Here is a 22,338-nt window from a genome sequence, read left to right on the forward strand (position 1 = left end):
GGGAACAGAGGTAATAGCCTGGGGCTGTGTAAGGAGTCAGACCCTCACAGGAGAAAGCACTGACACTGCACAACACAAGCTTTACAGCACAGCCAGGGAACTGTGCCACTCCAGCTCACACACCCTCCTGTCCTGGTTCCAGGGTTTATAAACATCCTGGATTTGCTGCTTCTCTTTAAATGTTTTCCATTAGACAGGCAGCTGAACTTGCTCCAGAATCCCTGGAGCCAGGCTGATTTAAATCAGCTGAGGGTGGTGCCTGTAAGGACAGAGCAACCTGCTGCCGATGCAGGTGTACAGCTTTGTATGCCACTGTGGTTCCAGGGATTTGATGAGGTTTGCCAGGGGCAGGCTTCAAGCTCCACACTTCAACATCCACCCCTTCCCACCTCATTCTGAAAGGTTTTGTGCTTCTATTTTCACCAGTTACCTGCATTCATGCATCATCCACAAATCAATACAAATAAATTCCTGGTTGCAAGGGTTATTCCTACAGGCCTCCGAAGAACAGCCTTCTTTGACGCCTTGGGCACTCAATACTGACACCATCTCCTTCCCATGAGTGTCCAGAGGGATTCTGTAGTTGTTAAATCTGACATCCTTCATACATCCTGCAGCAAGGCACAAAGAGACAGTTTTAAAAACCATTCAGCAAGATCATTTGAAGCAGCTGTAAGATTTGGCAGTTTATGCTTAACAAAGGACACAGGCTACCAAAGTTTAAATCCAGGACTGAATCCACTTAAACTTTCATAGCCTTGTCCTTCATTTTTGGACTGAATTTGCTAAAGTTTTATATCAAAATTCCCAGCATTTTCCATGAGAATCAAGTGCTGCTGCAGGCCTGTGCTGGTTTTGGCTGGGGCAGACTTATTTCTCTTCCCAGGGGCTGGTGTGGGGCTGTGTTTTGGATCTGTGCTGAGCACAGGATTGATAATATAGAGATGTTTCTGTTCTTGCTGAGCAGGGCTCACACAGACCCAAGGCTTTTCCTGGCTTTTGTAGGGCCATGCTGGGAAGGAAGGTGGGGATGCACAGGAGGCTTGGAAGGGACACAGCCAGGACAGGTGACCCCAGCTGACCCACGGGATATTCCAGACCATATCATCACATCATGCACAGGATGCATGCAGTGAGGGGAAGAAGGAAGAAAGGGAGATGTTTGGAGTGAATGTGTTTGCCACCCCAGGTAACCATTCCACGGGATGTGGCCCTGCTCTCCTGGAGGTGCTGAACACCTGCCTGTCCATGGGAAGCAGGGAATTCATTCCATGTTTTGCTGTGCTTGCATGCATGGCTTTTGCTTTCCCTATTAAACTGTCTTTGTCTCAACCCAGGGATCTTCCAGCTTTTACCCTTCTGATTGTCTCCCTGATTCTGCTGGTAGGGAAGTGAGCGAGAGGCTTTGAGGGGCTGGAGGCTGGATGGGGTTAAACCATGACAGGGCCCCTATTTGCCTGAGTTAAAGTCAGTGGAATATGTACCCCTCCACTGTGATTTCCATCAAAAAGTCCAAATATTGTGGAAAATCTGTTACACGTGGATAACCTGTTCTATTTTTCAATGCACCAGTAAAAATGTGTTTGGCTGATTTTAAATTGTAGCTTACAGCTTAACTTTATAGTGTGAAGAGCAAACCACAAATAATGGGGAAAGAGTCTTCAATCAGAGATAGAAAATTTGTACTGAAGATGTGTGACATTAACTTTGTATGCACAAGATGCCTCAGTATGAAAACATATACTTTGATAAATTAAGTACATTTTATGACTTTGAAGTCCTTAAAGTTTCAGCTACATGGCAGCAACATTAATTGTCCTAATTAAAATGATATTCACACAACCATTTGACTTCTTTATTTACTTAAAAACAAACACTATTACTCCCATAAATAAAAAATTCAAAATATGCTCCCTAATTCACATCATAAACTTTATTTATTGGAATTCTTCTAGTAAAGCAATAGAAAACAATATTTTTCTAAATAATTTGTGATACACTTACATTGTAAATTATTACTCTATTTAATTTTTCTCCAGGCACTTTTGTATTACTCACTGAAGTACTTTTGCCTGGTGAAAACGTGACCAGGTTGTTCTGAATGGATTTACTAGGACCTGGTTAAAGAGGTGAAGGGCATGGGAGAGAGGTGACCTACAGACACCAGGTGCATTTAACCAGCAGCCATGTGTCTTCCTTGACAATAAAAGCTGTGCTGCTGTGCTTTACTTACACTGTGGGTTTAGGCAAAGGCCAAACTTCCAGCTGAGCTCAGAGCAAAGAGCTGCCATGGATATCCCAGACTTACAATTCTTTATATTTCTCCTTTGTGGAACTACTCAATTTCCAGGCTGGAACTGATTTGCTTTTAACAGACACCATGACCTCATCCATTCAGTTGCTAAAAATTCAGATTTTTAGCTCTAATTCAATAAACCATTTCTAATTTTAGTTAATGCTTTGACTGAGTATAAAATCCAGTAATACAGAGGTAATAAACCAGGATTTGGTGGGTGCTATGCAATTCACATATAAAATGGAAAAATTCCTTTCAGCACAGGAACAGATGTGTTTGGGAAGGAACGAGAGCTACCAAACAGACTGGACAGAACCATGCACTGAACCAGCTCTGTCTATCCAAGGCAGGGAGCCATCCACAGTCCACCCAGGAGAAGCTTCTGGATCTCCAGGTACAAACACTCTGCAGCCAAAGCAAGAGGTGACCATCATTGTTCCAAGTCCAGTAGCCAAGTGCATTTGCTGACAATTATCTGCTGTACCTTCTCCTGGTCAGAACAGCTTATCTGTTCCTGTGGCAAAGTGTCATGCAGGACATCCCTGTATTTTGGGCTCTACATAAACAAGAAAGTTTCCTGAAATATGCCTTCGTTTTTAAAGATCCATATTATGAACAATGAGATCAAGAACTCCTACCTTGAAAACTCTTGTTTTGATTGAATGGGTAGGTGTTTCCAAGGACCAAGCTACTGGGGTCAATGACAATCTCTTTGTATAATCCTGCTGCTTTAGTAATCTCTCTCTTCCCACCTCCTTCGTAAAGGCGAAGAGTAAATTCATTCTCGTTTCTCTCCAGTGTGATGTGATGCCATTCACCATTATCAACGTGGTAGGAGGGAAGGCTTACAGAATAGTCCCCATCACCCAGATTGTATGAGACCACTAAGAGTCCCTGAACAACCTTGTGGATAATTAACAAATAGCAAAAAAAGAAAAGTCATTGCCTGGCATTTTGTATTGGCCTGTAACTTCAATCTTAAAGCATTTGTTTAAATTTAGGGTATGTTTACACTGCACATTTAAGTGTAATATAAAAATACTTCACGTGCTACTGAACTAGGCAACCTAAATATGGTAGCAATATACTCACAGTAATATCTAAGCCACCTGGAGTAATTGATCTCTCTTGCATAAATTAGAACTGCCACAGGCACCTTGCTTCGCAGAGTCTGAACTATGCAGAATTGGCCACATGGTTCAAAAGGACACCAGGTACACACCCTATTCATCCTATACAGTATAGAAACTGTATTTCACTGCAACTGCCATTGAAATCTGACGGGATACCACAGCTGAGTGGTCAATATCTCAAGTAAAGCATCAGACCCACACGTATCCGTAAAACAAATTCCCAAGTCTTGGTCAGCCTAAGTTTTTTGTTCATTTTCCATCTCTTAAGTGAGTGTTTCTCTGAGCTGTCTCTGGCACTGATGTCACAGTGTCTCTGTGTGGGGTGCCCCCTCACCTGCAGGGTGATGTGCTCGTCCTTGCCCCGGGACAGCATGGTGGTGATGACGCTGTCGGGCTGCCGGGTGCGCACCAAGGCCTCGAACAGCGTCCTGCGGGCAGACACACTGACAGGGAGCTGGTAGCGGATGTGGCTGCCTGCCTCAAACAGGTACTCCTTGGCCACTGAAGGGGATAGAAACCTTTAAACCATCTCGTGAGGAGAGGGAAGTATCATTATTTCCCTTAATGTCGTAAGAAGAGTTGAAAGTAAAAGGAAACAATTGCAATGCACAGCATGGATCTGTGAGACAGCTTGTCTTTTGGGACATACCCCTGCATTTATTTCCGAGCCAGCTTCCCCAGTCACTCTCTCGCTTCATTTTTCTCTGTAAAGAGGTGTTCTCCCACCCAACTTGATCCTGCTAATGCTCTTCCTTACAATGCTCACATGGGATGACAGCAGGGAAGCAGCACCTCTGACCAAGACAAGAGACTGCAGACCATGTATTAAGTACCATGATCAAATTTCACAACGTGCTATTTTATAGTTGTCTTTCTGCTGTAAACTTTGGCTCCATGAGAGCTACAGATCCTGCTATTCCCAAAGCACAGCTCCTTAAGCCAGCAGTCTCTTCCTGACGGCAGCAGAGCAGTGATTTCTAGTTCCAGTTGTATGTTTCTAATTCTGCACAGAAAGTGGTACTGGCACACTCATATTTTTTAGGTTATTCGATATTTCTGAAAGTGTAGACAGATGCAAACAACTGTAATAAATTTTTTTTTTCTTAATTTTTTTCTCATGCAGTCATGTCATTATACAGTCATTGCACAAACACCCTCAGGATTAAAGAAATGATCCCATACCAAGAAAGCAATTTCTCAAAGGGAATTAGAAAAGAAATTGTTAACAATCAGAAGCAACTACACTGCAACATGGCTTTACATAATGTAAACATCAGAAATCACCTCAGCAATATTACCTGCAAAGATTTGAAGTTTCCTGTACTGTAAAATTTAGCAGCCTACCAATAATGAAACAGATAAACAGGGTTCACCTTTATCACATCGATAACCGTGGTAGCCCGGCAAACAGTGACATGCAAACGAGCCCCAGTCTCCAAGGCACCTCCCATGGATACCACAGGAAGAAGATCCCATGGTCTCACAGCTCCCATCCGTCAGGGTGCACCCAGGGAAGCTGTTCAGGGACTCTGCAGGAGACTGAAGGTCATATACCTTCAAGAGAAAATTCATGACACAAAAATATTATTCGAGAAACATTTTATTTTTAAACAGAAATAGATGCACCACTTCACTGTCTGTTCCTCATCTGCATTGCTTAAGTTACTAAGTTCGCTTTCTGACATTCAGACTTCAGCTGATTTTATCAAGAGCATATTCTGCCTTTGAATAAACTCAACTGACTATGAAAGCAAAAAAACCCTAATACTTCCTAACAAAGCAGACAGCTGGCATAAATGTACTGTTATACAATTGCCATTCGGAAGTTCCCTGAATGCATAAAGAAGCTTGGAGAACAGCTGCATGAAGCAGGGGATAAGCAAACACACAGTTCTTGGCTCATTAATACATCTCCTTGTACTGAGAAATAACTTTTCAAGGTAGTTATTCTAATTATCACAGAAAACCCCAGAATTTTCTTCTATCTTTCACTGATGCATGTGGGCATCGAATACATTAATGGAAGCAGAAGTTTCATGTGTAATATAAATCTCCCAAAAATTAAATAACAAAGTTTTCTCCTCTGCTAAAGCAAATGTTACTCTGCTCTTACCTGAGTATCCAAGATGAAATTGCGCAAACAACCAGAAAAATGTTTGTGTAGCAATTGTGGGTAGGAATATGGTAACAACTCTTTCACACCACCCAGTTGGAGAACATGGTTTGCATTCAAATACCTTTAAAAATCATAAAAATAATAAAAATAGATGTGCATCTACCTTCAAACACAGGCAGATAAATAAATACACTGCATTTCCAAATAACACAGACTTTATAACATAACAATAGAATGCAACTACTTTATCTTCTCTCTCTGAAATAGTCATTGAGGAGATGTTGGCCCTTTAAAATAAAGGGCATTGTTTTAAATGTGACAGTGAAACCTACTGGAAGTTTAATTGTGGGACACTATTTCATTTTGGATATGTTTGTGTTCAAGTCAGAAACATCTGTGATATTCTAGACACCAAATTCTCCTTCAAGTGTTCTGTGTGTGCACTGTCATCCTATGCTGTAGGAATACTACAACAAAGACTATTCTGTGTATGACAAAGGTCAGAAACCTAAAAGTTGGGTCCATGTGGTCTAAAAGGCATGGTAAACATGTCCAGTCTCTGCACTGTCTCCCAATCATCTCTCCAAGCCAAAGAGCTCCATGTATTTTAGTCCTCATACTTTTTTTTCCCCAGAGTTATCAATTCATTTCTTTTGTATTCACTTTTCCTTATATTTTCCCCCTTTTTTGTGCTCCTCTCATGACGAGGAGAGCTCCATGCAGCTGTGGACAAGGCTTAATCCCAATGCTCATCAGAATGCTTGCTGGGACTATCTATGTCACAGCTCCAATATCTTTGTTAGTACAAAGGTTTCCCTAAAATATAACCTGAATATTCCTCACTGTAACTTTAGGCCCTGTACAGAAGAGATTGTCTAAATCCTCTTTGTACCATTCTTTTATACACACTGAGACTTATCGTATCTCTCCTCAGTTTTCCCTTCTTTCTGTTAGCTGACCTCAATTCCTTCATTCTTGATTCTTACTCTCAGGGTGAGCTGATCACAGTCATTTCTCTTCTCTGGACTGTACCCAGTTGCTCCTTGTCCACCCTGCACTGTGGGGCACAAACTGGACCCAGGACTCCAAAGCCAACTGGCCTAAATTCATGAGGTTTTCAAGAGCAGGCTCACAGTGACTTGATGAACAGAGAGAAATTCTCTGGGTGAAGGATGGTACACAGGACCCACAAAAGCTCCAGTAACAGCCACAGTGGTCTGGGGCTGTCACTTAGTACTGCAACACTACTCAGGGGAAGACTGGTTCCTTAAAATTTGTTTAGTGCTTTAAGGTCCAGGCTTGGCCTAGAAGGTCCAAGAAAAGAGGAAATACTTTTTATGCTCCCAGTCATCAATAACTTGGCTTCAATCTAACAGATAAAATGTTCACAGGCCTTGGAACCAACTGCCTGTCAGGGAATCTCCAGGAATGTACCTTGCTCTCCGTGGAACAGACCCAAAGACTTCACAATTTGTGCGATCTTCAGTGGACAACCACCTGCCAACCCCTTCTATCTCCGACACCGCGGCTGCAATGCACCGGTCCAGAGTGAACCGAACATCCTGTGCCAGAACACAGCACTACTCAGGCAACAGTTGCTGCACAATTCAATAAACATGTTATATCAAATTTTGATCTTTTACTTCTTGCATACCATCAAGCAAAAAGGGTTGGGTTTTTCCCTGTTCTGTTTTCCATCTTTCAATAACCAGGAGAGCCAAAATGGACCCATGTAGCAAAAGGAGCTACTTAGCTCTGCACTTTATTTATGCTTCTGAGTATTTTAACCACTTACACAAGATCTGTAACTGCATTTGCAAGTAAATAATTATCTGCTTTTTGTGCATAAGTAATGGATTCTAGTGTCCACATTCTACATGTGCTGCTGCAGAGCTTAAAAAAGGCAAAGAGATTCCTCTGATTCCAGAATATGGATTACAATATCTGTGGATTTGGAATTAACAATGAGGTCTTCCCAAAATTTCTATTACTCATCAAATCTACAAGAACTGTTAGGACAATATATATAATTACCCAGTCTTTTCTTTCTACTGTCCTGTCTCTGCACAAAGAAATGCTATGGGAAATATTAATATCCAGATATAGAAAAAAAAAAATCCTATAACTGACCTGACCATTGGTTCTGACTTCCAGTCGATGCCACTTCTTGTCTGCTACATTCAGATGACTTGGAAACTGCAGCACCACAAAACCTGAGCCATGGCTCATCTTCAGCACAGGAACGCCACTAGAGAGTTCTAATACAACATGAACAAGAAATTAAATTCAGCTACTTGAATCTTTCTCTTTTGGATATCTCAGCAGTTAGTGACTGTACTGATTTAATGGTTATTGCTAGTCACATACAGGGGGTTCACTACAGAAATAACTAGAGTTACACTCTGTGTCTTCTATTAAGCAGAAATACTCATTCAGTATATTATTTACTTATATACTTTAGATTATTCCACTTCTCTGTCAAAATACTGAAACTAATTCCTGAGAAGCAACCTGCAATTTTATGATGCTCTAAAACAATTACTACATCCAGGTTTCTTCCCTCCCATCTTCTACTCAAATTTACAAGAAACTGCAAAGCAAGGCAAAAAAAAGAGGTACGTGATTAACTATCCAACCATATTACCTTTCAATTAATCAGGAAAATATAAAATGCCAACCATACTGTGCATCTTCTATGTTAATTCACAAAAAACAAACACCAGTAACCTTTTAAATGTGTGTCAACATAAAGCACTGAGTTCTGCTTGTGTATGAATCTTCCCACAGTGGCACATGGGGCTGGATTCATCCATCACATCACTGCCTGTTCAAAAAAGTGTGCAAAATTGCCCCAAGACTCAAGACAGTTTAAGTGGATTTCTCCTCTTACCAAACAAGAATGACATGCGACTGTGACTGCACTACTCATGTAATACCTATCTTCAAAGCACCTAAATTCCTTTATAGCACTACAGTTTTTCCAGGCAGATTATTTTTTTATATAGATCAATCTGTCTGTTTTGCTTTCCCCTTCATTTCTACAACTCTGTGATGAACCTAAAGCCAGAGGTGCAGGCTACAAAAATAGACATCAAAGGAGAAAGACTTGTTAGGAAATGCTTCAAAATATTTTCAAACCAGAAAATAAGTTACCTCATTAAATGGAAATACAGAATTCATAGTCCAATTATTACACTGGTCACAAGCAATCCATTCCCAAAAGACATTTGATTTTTCCACACACTTTTGCAGAAGTACCTATTGCAATGAAGTTTTCTGTACTCCCAGGTTCTGGATCTGATAAAGGGCCACTATATAGTAAAAGTCCATCTGGAACCACAGTAATAAACTCTAGAGACAGTGAGCTTTCAAAACAAGGTCTGATGGGACGAAACCATGCATAACCATTTCCATGGAAACTGTGCTTAGTCTGCTGGCAGTCTGGTCCATGAAAGGAAGCAGGACAAAGACATCTGAAAGACCATAAACAAAAGAAATAGTCAGAATTCCCCAATGTTCAGCATTATTTTTTGGTTTTACATGCAGCAAATGCAGAACTAAATCACAGTTTAAAAAATCAGCGAAACAAAGATTTTAGCAGATTCTCAGGGGTGCTTGGCAATTATTAAAATACTCTAAGAGTATTTTAGTATTAAGAGTATTCCCTATATTAACTCCCTCAAAAAAAAAAGTATTTTTGAGGCCAAGTTTTTGAGAACAATGAACTTTTTCCCTAAATAAGTAACACAGAACACCAAACATCTATTTATTACAGAGTAAATTAACCTCAGGGAGGTTAATTCCTAGCTGGAATTAATTTCACTAAGAGAATACTGCTGCATGCCAGGTGATGCTATAATAAAGCAAGTTAACTATCTAATGCTTTTTAGGCTCCTTATTACCCACTGTTTGAACTACATTTCACTCCTACATCCCTGCTGCTACCACTGATATTCACCCTTACTATTACTCTCCTGGAAAAGAGAAAAAAAACAGGGCACACATGCCTTCATACTGAATTAGGTGCTCTTAAAAAAAGACACGTGTTAATTATACCACTGTGTGCTCCCCAGGGTTTTGTTACTCATGCACTTTTTGGGACCACAGCCCCATTGGGGTCATCAGGAAAGCCCCTGTTGCCATTAGGTTTACATCCCAGTGCACTTGTGGGGTTTTTTGTTTCTCCTTCAGTCAGAAGTACATTTATGGTTATTTCACACCGGTACCTTGTAAGCACCACTCGAGCCTTTAAAAATAGAAGGGAGACATAATGTGCAGTGCAAGTTTCCTCACCTGTAGCCATTCAAAGTGTCAGTACAAATGCCCCCATTGAGGCAGGGGCTGCGAGGGTAGGAGGAGCAGGGCTGGTGCAGCTGCTCACGGGCGGAGCAGGTGCAGATCCCGTGGGTGGAGGTGGTGAGGGACACAAAGGACACGCTCCCGGTATCCATCACCGTGGGGATGTCGCTCACACTGAGGTGGTTTGTACAGCCCTCACTGCAGTTGGCACTCCTGCACTCGTCAACATCGATCTGGGAAATGTTCAGTTGTAGAGCTGACTGGATCTACGGGAAAAGACAGTTCAACACATCACCACTTTCATCCTAATAACGGCTTTTACCTCAATTCTGAAAAATCGAAGCCATCAGAGACTTAAATGCAGTGTTTTAGTTTCTTGAATATTACTTAGTAACATCCCTGATTACACAGGAAAGAAAAGTAATTTGAAAAATTCAGGAAACATTTAATTAAAAAATTACAGCAGCAGCATTTCCTAAAAACTTAGTCACTGACATGATTGACTGTGAACATGTTGAATCTGTACTGGTCTAATTAACATTATTTCCAAGGACCAAAGCTCTGAGAGCAGACAACTCCGCATTCTGAGCTGCAGCATCTGCATCACACCTCTCTGCACCCCAACAGCAACAGGTGTGTTTCAGCTCAAGCCAGGATAAATCCTTCCTCAGCAGTAACACCCAGCTATTATTTCTTACATTATCTCACACAAAAGGATACAGACATAGGAAAATGCAGAGCTGAGCTGCTTCAATAATCATGTCCACAGAAAGTGACCTGACAAGACAACTCTGTAGCAACTTGGATTCAGTCTAATGATTTGTGCCCCATAAATTTACATTTCATGTCAAACTGTGTGGAAAAAAACAGAGTCAATTCAGCATACTGGATACTGTATTCTATGCCACGTTAATCTTTGCTGGTTCACTGTTGCACCTCAAAGCCCAAGTACTAAATAGAAAAAGCCTCATGTAAACACAGGTCTGGTAATGTAGAAATAGTTGACTCTGAGGATCACAGCTTCCATGCCAAACAGAGCAAGGAAGCACTGGCAGAGAGGGAGGAAGAGAGCCACTCACAGTATGAGGCAAGAACAGGGCTGCCATTAGTCCTGGCTTTTTGTTCTTCAGCCTACACACCTAAATTATCAGAGTTTGCTCCTTCCACTTATTTGGGAATTTTGCACAGGTGTCTGTTATAAAGCTTCAGATCTGTATTTGATCTGTATTTGGTGATTCAAATACACTGAAATGTGTATTTAGTACCCAAACCTGAGTTTGGGTAAGTGAGGCAAAAGGGCTCACTACTCTCACAGTGGTACACAAATGAATAAGGTATACAAATGTAAAACTATCAACTCTAGAATTTTATGTATTTAATATGGGGATTTTTCCAAATGGTAAAACCTATGGCAAATATCTTAAAAGTAAGATTTGAAAAGATCAAAACAAATACATTTCTTCTCATTTGTGTAGTCATCTCAGTTCACCACTGTAAGAACTTTGACCTTAATAATCCTTTGTCCCTATATTCTCAAACATCATAGCATGTATTGATGCCCATGCCCCCAAAGGCACAGAGTATACTCTATAGTGATATGATACATCCTGTCAATGCAGGTCTGTGTCCACTGCCCATGTTTATCACCATCAGTGGAGAGTCTGTAATGCATATTTAGACATCTACGTAATACTGTTCTAGAAAAAACTGTATATAAACAACCTTGGCTCCTTTAAAGTATTAGGATGGATTATTTTTCTGCTAAATAAAAATTGCTGTTGTAAAACTATATCCCCAGGAGGTGATGCAAACATATTATTTATGGAGCAATTCAATGAATAATTCCAGTGCTAATTACTTATTTTCTATATTTATAGTTATACACACAGAAAAACTGCTGGAGGAATTCTCCAGCTATGATTGGTTTTCTGTGAACTATTGGTGATTACTCACTGAAGCTATTCATTAAATATTGAAAGGGGGTATATAATTAATACAAACATATTTTTTCATTAAAATACGTGAAGCAATCCCCTTGTTACCACTTCGATGAATTCGCTTGTCACATATTATGGCAGAGAATATTTGAAATCTGTGGGATTTTCTATATTATTGTTGCAGTAATTCAATAAATATCCAAAAGAAGCAGTCGTTACCCTTCATGAATACTCTCTGGCATTTCCTATGTGGTCACTCTGAAGACTCTCATAATCCACAGAGCCATTAAGATACACCAAGATGGAGGCAGGTGGTAAGTTAAGGCAACCCTGTTTGGTTCCCAGACTCAGGCAGACTCTACCATAGTCACACAAATGGAAAGTGCTGATATCTCTTTGGGAAAAATCATCCATACGATGGACCATGTATTAAACCCAAATATGGCCAGGGCGAGTGAAAACCTGAGCAGTGTCACTTTGCCTTTGTGCAGGACTACAGAAAAATCCAGGTGTGGCCAAGACAGACTGTGTCTGTGTAACTGAGTTAGAGGGCATGCTAAGAGAGCAGGACACTTAGGGAACACCAGGAAGGGCCAGAAAACATCTTCCATCCAAAACCTATCTTCCCTTTACAACAGTAAAAGAAGTTGGGGGAGGGTGTGACTTTGTATTCGAAGTTGTCCTTTGTGAGATTAATGCAGCCACAGGATTGGTTGTCTCCATCTCACTTACCTGTTGCAACTGTTCCTCTATCCCACACATTCCTTCCAGCAGGACTTTTTCTGTGAAGTGTCACCTCTTTGTACTGTACAATTTCTGTCAAGGTGGCATCAAGCCTCCACTCCAAGTGTCTAAACACAAGCTGATGATGAGGGGATTTGGGGATTACACAATGAAACACTGACTGGAGAAAACACAGGTATCTACCCCATGACACCAGTAGAGACCCATTCTTCTGAAGCTCCCCAGTGATTACATTCATTGAACCAGAACTTAGTACAACCATACAATACCAGTACGTATGGCACTAAAAAGAAGAGAGAAAGCTTGAATTAAACACTTGTTTGACAAGTGTTTTTGTTCTGAGTGCAATAAAGCAATAAAACCCTTATCTGTAGATACAGAATATTTTTCCACTGGGGTTTGGGATATACACCCTGCAAATTCAGTGTTTGGGTGAGTTCCACAGATGACCCCAGAGAACAAACCTCAGTTTTAAAGGCTGCCATCTCTGCATGTAGTTTCTCAGGTCTGTAATAGGCCGGGCTAGCACGGACTGCAAATCTCACATCTGTCTGTTTTCCATCCCTGTTCATCACACTGAAGACAATGACATCACTCAGCTTAGCAGGTAACAGTTTTGCAAGGAACTCCTTGAACTTGCCATGTCTCGTTTTGCCATGTTCATCTCTCCTTATGAACTCCTCTGCTGTGACACCTGCTTATGAGATTCGAAAATAGATAAACATGAAATACAGGGAGCTCAGAGGTTAATTTCTCAATTTATTTCTTATTTAACAATATAGAAACATACCAGAAAGTACCCTACAGTGATAAGCATATCAAATATTGATATGATAATACCTACACCACATAAACATTAAGTTAGAGAAGCAGCTGATCTAAACTCTCACCGGCAAATAAAACCAACCTGAGAAACGCACAGTGGCTGAGTTTTGTATGGCTTCATTTTCCAGGTCTTTGATGTGGATTTGTACTGTAGATATAACATCAGGACAAACTCCATCAGAAACTCTAACTCTTAAGTTGTATATTCCCTGAAGAGTGTTATCCACCATCAGCAAAGACCCAGTCCTCTGATTTAATCTGAAAGATCTACACAGAAACCTTCAATTAGGAAATCTTAACAAATCAAAGTTGAGGACTTACTTTATTCATTGACATGATTCAGAAGGCCTTAAACGTTACTATGAAGGTTACAGGACCAAAACTTATGGGAATTATCCAACAACCTCAGAAAGGCACCTCAGCCACCTTAACTGAGAAATGACAATCTGGAAATGTTATAAAAAGCTGTTCCTGCCACTCAGCCTTTCCCAAATTTGAACAAAAGCAGTGTGCTGTTGAACCACGTGGTTCAGCACAGTCATCATGGGCAAGCCTCTGAGGTCAGTAGTAGGAAGTGACAAAACCACACTTATCATTCCAGATTCTCACATCTCTATCTGGAACAGGGTAAGTCTGTATAAAATCTCTCACGGCATCTTCATTTGACACCTCAAAGGACCAGTAATCAGCAATTATGGAAATATTCCATGACCATTATGGAACAGTAACCTCTTAATATGGAAACAGGTCCATGGGCTGCAGATGGACAGAAAGTCAGTCTTTAATTTTAGGCTACATAAAGCTTTTAAACTTTTAGTCACAGCACAGACCAAAATTTGCATTCACTTTCACATCCTTTTTTTCCCTTTCAAACACCATACAGTTATGCCATAAACCATCTCACTTTAAAATATGAACAAATAATGTCTAAGTAGGAATTAAGTGTTCAATTCAACATTTCAATTAACTGGAAAAAGCTTCCACTAATCTGAGTCATGGTTTTCATATGCAATTGTAAATTTAGCCATCACAGGAGAGCACCAAATTCCCTTTCATTTTTGATGAAATGACTCCATTCTTTGCTTTTAAATTCAGGATTTGTATTCCATCAACCCTAACATTTGAGAGCAAGTGTTAGAAACTCTGCTTATTTTTAAACTGGAGCTTACAGGACACACATTTTTAAGTAAATTAACTATGACATCTGAATAAAAATCAACATCATGGTGCGATCCTGCATTGTCTTGGAAAAAATATTTCATGCATTAATTTCTTAATACCTAGTAACTCAAGTGAAAAAGAAGAAGAGCATTCAAAAGGTACATCTCTTAATACACTCAATAACCCTGGCCTTATGCACATCCTGAACACAGAGAAATACATGGTGAGCAAAATAATTACAGAAGCATAAATATTACTCATTTTGACAGAAATACAATCCTCACTTGAGCAGTTTTCCTTCAGAGAGAAATGTTTTATTGTCCCAGTCATCCTGATCTGGTGCAAACACTTCCCCAAGCACTGTTGTTGACCATTTTCCTGTTGAGATAAATTATAATAAATCTGCATTTAGTTTTTGCTTTTCAGTGCACTTTATATTCTGTCACATTCATTACTGCATTTATTATTTTCAGATTCCTACTCAATTTAGTGATGGTTATGATCCAAGTTTCTTAAAACAATGCATAGCCTGTCATATGATTTCTGCCAGTTCTGGCAATGTGAATACACTGGAGATGTCACATGAAAGAAGAAAAGCTGGAAACAGCACAAAACAACACCAGAATAATACATAAATACAACTCTCTACAAAACTCTCAGACAAAAAAATAAAAATTAAAAATCACCATATCAGGAGTTAATTCATAATGTTTCACTGCTACTCTATTATTTTGAAGAGCACACAAGTGGAACCCAGGAAAAGAGGGAGAGCATCTTGTGGTGTACAGCTGAGGGAGAAGGACATGACTGAGAAAAGGAAAAGGGCAAGAAGATACCAAGCTGGGCCAAGTATTAGTCCTTTTTTCAGGCCCCTGTGGGCTGTCACAGAAGTGGGACATCCAATCAACTCTTCTTAAACAGCAAGAGGAACAAGTCCAGGGAAGGAGACATCTGAATTCCACAGTCAAGGTTTAACATGGGAGATTTTAAAGGTTCAAATCTGGACCCAAGCCATCCTGGATGCTTCATTCTCTCATTTCTACAGTATGATCTGGTCACATCTTTTTCTAATTTAGGCATAGCAAACTCAGAAAATTTAACTGCAAAATACCTTCTGTAGGTGAACACTCATTAATGGAAAGTAGATTTTATTGGTTTATAATAATGCTGCTTTTTCTGCAATTTTAATATATACTCATTGGCAGCTAACAGGTTTTTGGTAGATAATATTTTACACACTAAGATCTGAGTTTTGCAAATATATTTCACTTATTTCACTTTACTTAGGAGTCTGCAGACCTGGAGCTGCAGTTTTGAAGTATGTAAACTTCAAAGAAATAGACTAGCAGACTGCAAGAGAGAAATTATGTATAAAACTCTGCTACATTCATGAATCTGATATAATATCCAGACTATGATACAACATCCAGCTAGCACTTACCTTTGTAACTGTACACATAGACCTCCTTGTGGCCAGACTCATGGCAGTTGTCGTTCTCATCCCCAACTGTTACAGTCAGGGTGTTTGTGGAGCTCATAGGTGGAATCCCACTATCTGTTATAACTATTGGCAGGTGAAACACCTTCTGCTTTTCTCTGTCAAAGGACCTCAAAGCTGTTATAGTTGCTGTGTTGTTTCTGTTGTCAGTAAGAGAAAAATCCAAAGAATGCTGATAATCTGGTGGCAATGAAAAGGTAAAGGGTGGCCCATTTTCCTCACCGTCTGGATCAAATGCATGAAGCAGCTTTGATGTATGGTTCATGTGCACTATTTCAGGCTTCAATGTATTTTCCCAAACTACAGGCATGTATGGTGCCTCAAACCTTGGTCCATTGTCATTAATATCAAGCAAGTTAATTAAAACTGTAACACTTCCAGTGCGGGCAGGTGTCCCCTGATCTGAAGCTTGTACAATTAAAGCATATTTCTGAATGGCTTCACGATCCAGTGCATTTGCCACAACCACATGACCATACTGGTCAACCACAAACTGTCTCATAGGATCTGAATCTGACTTTATAGAATAGATAATCTTCCCATTCAAATCAGAGTCCTTGTCTGTAGCTCTCACTGTGGTTACTGTAGTACCTACAGGCACGTCTTCAAATAAAGGGTTTGCCTGAATAAACTGAGAAAGGAAAGCTGGGCTGTGGTCATTTGAATCTTCAACTTCAATCAGGCACACTGCAACACTAGAAAAATCCAGGTCTTCCACAGTAATAGTAAGATTAAACTGTCTTTCACGGGCATTCTCAAAATCCAACTTTTTTTTCAGTCGAACAGTGCCACATTGCCATTCTTTGTCATTCTCAATATAAAACTTCTGATCTAGGTCTCCTCCAATGATATTGAACGTTAAGTCTGCATTTTCCCCAATGTCTGCATCTGTAGCACACACTTGCAGGACTTCTGAGTCGATGGCACTGTTCTCAGGAATCGCTGCCTGCCACAACTTCTTTGTGAATTTCGGACCGTTATCATTGACGTCCGCGACCCAGACAGTGGCAGTGCCCGTTCCTGTTAGCCCGTCCCCATCTCTTGCTTCAACAGTAAGAAAATAACTCTCAGTCCTCTCTCTGTCTAGCAGTCCCCCTGCCACATGGATGGTACCAGTATTGGGATTGATATTAAACATGTCAGTACCGAACTCGTTCCTCACGTTGTCTGTTATCCTGTACGTCAGGACAGCGTTAAGACCAACATCTGGATCATCACGATCGACTGCACCCATTTCCATGACTAAGGTGTCTGGAGGAGAGTTTTCAAAGACATTCCCGTTGCAGTCATTAGGCATGCACGTGAACATGGGGGCATTGTCATTTATATCCCACACATTGATAATCACATCAGCAAACCCTGTAAGTCCTCCTCCACCTTCATCAGTAGCCAACACAATAAATCTCCACAGTGCTCTCTCTTCCCGGTCCAGCCTCTTGTGTGAGTAAATGCTGCCTGTTTTCTCATCTATTGTGAAAATATCACCTGCACCATACCCGTGCAAGGAATATCTCAAATCTCCTCCATCAACACCACTATCAGGATCACTGGCCAGAACCTACAAAAGTTTCAAAAAAACCCAAACAACATAGAAAGTATGAAATATGCAGTGATTGCATCACATCCTATATGCTGCTCCACTCTAAAGGAGTCCAAGCAAAAGCATATGACATGCTATTAATATGTGCATGCCACAGAACAGCAAACACAGGGACAATTCAGAGCAGGCAAATAAGCATTTTTAACTATGTTAACAACTTAAAAATTTTAGTACTAAAATAATATTGTATTTTTCATATTCATACAGGTAATTTAAATATGATATTCTGATAGCTACTTTAAATTGTCAATTATTTGCTTTTCAGGATCAATAAATGATCTATCCTGTTTATCCTACTTACTATCCCTGTAATTTTTTTTTTCTACAAAAGTCCATTTCTTCTCTTCCAGTGACAAAAAAACTTAGTAAAATTGAACTTCACTAATATGTAAATATATATGTGCTGAGTTATTTTTAACATAATTGTACCACAGTAATCTGTGCTTTTTCATGGAAATATTATAATCTCTGAAACTGCATACACTACCTGCAGTACAAAGACTGGTAACGCATCCAGTTCCTCAATTATACTTCCATAGTATTCATTGATAGAGAAAACTGGAGCCTCATCATTTTTATTCATGATGTTGATGATGATAACTGCATAATCTTCCCATTTCCCATCAGAGGCCAATAAGTGGATCTCATACATTTTTGTTTCTTCATAGTCCAGTGGTTGGGCAATGAAAATGGCTCCTGTTTCTGGATCTACATCCAGCACTCCTCCTGTGTTTCCAGCTGTGATCTGATACCGTAATTTAGCATTTGTTCCTGTCAATTACCAACAGCGTCAGAAAACACATTTCTTGAAGCAGACTGATGCATAGGATGTTGACATGAAGTACAAATCATACAATAACTGATAAGTGGTATTATTTTTATAATTTTTGTGGTCTTTTAAAACATGCAGCTATGTCAGATTATTTATCAGCATTTTCAGTTCTGGTGTGTCCAACTGTAGTTTGTCTCTACAAAACGTGTCTTTGCAATGAAGTAATAATTCTGTTTTTACTTTATTTAGAGGGCAGAAATGAAGTGCCACATATCCATCACATCAGGTCCCCTGTCCAACACTAAACAGTAGATTTACAGGCAGCCTAAGCACCAAACTGAAAGCTCCTTGAGTAGGTAAATCCTTCCGCAGTACATCTGTACCACATTTGCCTCAGCCTCCTACAGAGTGGGAGGAATCCAGTGCAGTCAGGATTTCCCTGCACTGCACAAACACACTGATAGAACAGTCCTTTGGGACTTGTGCAATAACAAAAAAAGTAGTGTTTCACCATACAGTGAGGCTGAATTAGCAGTGCTCCATGGTCAAAAGATGGAAGCATGTACTAATCCCTCTCTCTTTTATGAGCACTGGTTATGTACTTACTTTTACATGATTAGTGGCTGAATTTCTGGCTGATTTGTGGATAAAACAGTGTAGCTAAAATTCATCATATGCATTCAGGAAGTCTAGGTACAAATTTTAGAAAACAAACAAAACAAACACAAACTATACTGTCCATCACAGAAAAAGCAAACGAATCTCACTTAAATCAAGTCTGACTTATTCTAGTTAACCAGGACATTTTTATTGGCACCCATTTGTAAGAAAATGATCTGATATATAAAAAATTTGAATCTGCAGGCACAGAAATTATCTCCTATCATCCCACATTAATGCATGTCTCCTGAAATAAGAGATTGTGCCTCACAGCTCCATTATGAGCTAATGTTCATGCATGATCAGTTCACACTTAAAGAAGTTTTAAAACCTAGAGACAAAAAGACATTTCCCTTTCTAACACCACCAAATATGTCTTGGTGTGCTGAGATCAACAGATTAATACTTTGGACAGAGCTGTGGGGGATTCCAAAGCTTTACCTTCATCCTCATCGTTAGCACTGACTGTAAGGATGGTGGATCCCACATCCTGGTCCTCATCCACGTTCACCTCGTAGACACTCTGGGCAAAGACTGGCTGGTTGTCGTTCACATCACTGATGGAAACTCGCACATAGGCCGTGTCTGGAGACACAAGGAGCAAGAGATTCAAACCCCCAGCTGTGCCACTTCTGTCAGCTACAATCCCTTAACCTGTCTGCCTGCACATTACATGAAGACAAATATGCAGACAATACAGAAACAAACCCTTAGGGTTGAGGACCATATATATACCAACATTACTCAAAAGCACTTGGGTATCAAATGAATGTCACATCCAATTTGTTTAAACAGATAATACATGAATAATTGATGCCTAATATGGCAGTTGTACAGTGTTTAGTCATAACTTTTCATCCTGAAGCCACAAAATCTTAAGTTTTTATTTAAGCAGGGTGATCAATTGAGAAAAGGATTTTCTATCTTGAACATTCCTGCTTCATAATGACTTTTGATTGAATACAGTACCATATGCAGTGCTTTGAGAAACACTTCCACTGCCCAAAGATTTGCATCCTATAGACAATAGGCACATCATTGCTAGCTAGGAAATACTCTCTAAACTCTAAATATGAAGGCCTGTAGGATTTTCTTTAATTTCAGAACAAAAAGCTTGCTTGATCATCAAGCTCTGACAGAGCTCTGACACAACTGTTGCACGGATAAACGGAAAAAAAGCCACCACGAAAACAAAACAACAGGTGTGAAACCAAAACACAAGCCGTGAAAAGAACCAGAAATTACCATTTAATCCTGTATTTCAGAGCTTCTGTTTTCAGACACAATCCAGATAATATCACACTTAGCACAGCCATCTGTCTCTTACCAGAGTTTGGCTTCCCATGCTTTCCAGGTCGAGCTGATTCAGACCCATCCACTGAGGTGACTTCCAGAAGGTAGGAGCCCTTCTCCTCCCTGTCAAACACTGAGGTGGTGTATATGGAGCCTGTCTGGGGGTCCAAGCGAAAAGAGGCATAGTCTCTGCCACTGTCATGTAACAGGGAGTAAGTTATCTACAGGATTAAAAAGAAATTGTTAACATATACTTTTCTTTTGTTGGATAGTTCACAACTAGATCACTACTTAAAGAGAGGAAGAACAGTCTCATCCATGAATACTTGATCAGGCCAAGGAAGATGGGTAAAACTGCAGCTTCAGCAATCTGGTCTAAAGCCAATTAACTTCCTTGACTGCTGATCTGTAAAGGAAAATAATTTGTCTGATCAGCTCCTGATTTCACTAGCACACATTTGTGCAGTGCTTGTGCTGCAGCACTCAAACTCGGCTAAAGATCCCAAGTACTAATACAACAGCCACAGGTGAGCTGCATTTGAACCTGCTCAGTATCTATTACATACATGTTTTTGTGACTTGACTTCAGCTTGCACTCTTGTTCTAAGGATGTATCTACTTTCTGGTTTTTTAATCAGCAAGAAATACATTCACTTTGGGTGTTAACTTGCCATATTTTGTAAGGATTCAGTTTGAAGTACCCCAATGATTTCCAATTAACAGAAGCTTTTAACACAGCTTTTCTTCCATTAGTTTATCCAATCTCATTTCAGGCTCATGTAGAACTTTCTAGACTAGAGAATTCTACAACAAGAATTTCATCTGAGCTGCAGGTTGTCTAAATATTTCCTCTTTGTTTTCTGCCTCACACCAACTGCATTTTTCACATTGCAACATAGACAAGTATGTAATTAACTACTTTATTTCACTCTACATTTCCCTATTAGTCATCCCTTTTCTAGGCTGAAGATTTCCAGACTGTTTAGCCATTGTTCATGCAGAAGTTATTCCACAGCTTTCATCAGGAGAGATGAAGGTCCCCACTTTCTTACCTCACCATGCTGACCAAGGTCGAGGTCAGTGGCAGACACCTGAGTGACAAATGTCCCCACATCAGCTCCCTCTGTTACTGAGGCTTCATAAATAGATGAAGTGAAGAATGGGACATTGTCATTGACATCTAGAACACCAAAAAGAGCACGCAAAGAGAAAACTATAAAACTTTAAAGGAAAGCAGTACAGGATTATACTGTGACATCACTGAACAGCTCACACACCTGTGACATTAACATAGACCATGGTGAATGCTGCCAGAGGAACTGCAGCCACGTTCTGTGCTCGGACCCGCAGCAGAAAGCTCTTTGTCGTTTCATAATCCAGTGGCTCAGCTACCAGGATTGAAGCAGAGCCATCATGTCTGTTTGGAGTGAGGTAGAAACGAACTGGCATGTTGGCCTCCGGGACAAGCCCCTCTTCCAGGTTGTAAGTGACACGGGGATCTCCAAGGGGAGAAGTTGCTTTGATTGTCTGCACAGTTCAAAAAGTGTGTGTAATCAACACTTCTGTAAGTACAGCAACACTTCTAAAAGCTTTTGTGCTTTGACACTCCCAGATAGTCAGCTAAAAACCACAAAACTCTTATAAAAGCTCACTATATTTAAGCAAATAAACCATGTTCAGCCTGAGAGATACAGACAGACAAACAAGCCTGTCCCAACCTTACCAAAATTGAGGCATCCCGTGTAGTATTCTCTGGAATAACAACTTCATAACTGTCTCTTTCCCACTGTGGAGGTTGGTTTTTTGCACTGGTTACAGTTACAGAAAGTTCCACTTTACTGCTCCTGTTGCCTCCATCTGTAGCAGTAATCTCTCGAATTATAGATGACTTCTGAACAGTAAAAAAGGTTTGAGCAGGCCTCCAAAATACATTAATACATAAGATTAAAGGCACACTTAAAAATAACCTACACAGAAAAATAATACCTGCAGCTGAATTCAAAA

The 22,338-nt window shown here is 40.1% G+C and overlaps 1 protein-coding gene across 1 annotated transcript in view; it reads right to left on the minus strand.

Moving 5' to 3' along the window:
- LOC116449969 (neural-cadherin-like) overlaps positions 1–22,338 on the minus strand; it is a 61,364-nt gene that overhangs the window by 7,690 nt on the left and 31,336 nt on the right. Inside the window, exons 12-30 of the mRNA XM_032121969.1 lie at positions 22,058–22,225; positions 21,612–21,861; positions 21,387–21,514; positions 20,369–20,555; positions 19,483–19,626; positions 18,097–18,380; positions 15,953–17,567; positions 14,796–14,889; positions 13,433–13,617; positions 12,990–13,219; positions 9,839–10,110; positions 8,804–9,018; positions 7,676–7,803; positions 6,980–7,107; positions 5,543–5,666; positions 4,803–4,983; positions 3,764–3,930; positions 2,935–3,199; positions 431–611 (exon numbers count right to left, since the gene is read on the minus strand). Coding sequence (XP_031977860.1) covers positions 431–611; positions 2,935–3,199; positions 3,764–3,930; positions 4,803–4,983; positions 5,543–5,666; positions 6,980–7,107; positions 7,676–7,803; positions 8,804–9,018; positions 9,839–10,110; positions 12,990–13,219; positions 13,433–13,617; positions 14,796–14,889; positions 15,953–17,567; positions 18,097–18,380; positions 19,483–19,626; positions 20,369–20,555; positions 21,387–21,514; positions 21,612–21,861; positions 22,058–22,225 — 4,946 coding nt within the window. The remainder of the gene's footprint in view (positions 1–430; positions 612–2,934; positions 3,200–3,763; positions 3,931–4,802; positions 4,984–5,542; positions 5,667–6,979; positions 7,108–7,675; positions 7,804–8,803; positions 9,019–9,838; positions 10,111–12,989; positions 13,220–13,432; positions 13,618–14,795; positions 14,890–15,952; positions 17,568–18,096; positions 18,381–19,482; positions 19,627–20,368; positions 20,556–21,386; positions 21,515–21,611; positions 21,862–22,057; positions 22,226–22,338) is intronic.

The sequence above is a fragment of the Corvus moneduloides genome, chromosome 12 (assembly GCF_009650955.1).
Source record: "Corvus moneduloides isolate bCorMon1 chromosome 12, bCorMon1.pri, whole genome shotgun sequence".
In the NCBI taxonomy this organism is placed as follows: Eukaryota; Metazoa; Chordata; class Aves; order Passeriformes; family Corvidae; genus Corvus; species Corvus moneduloides.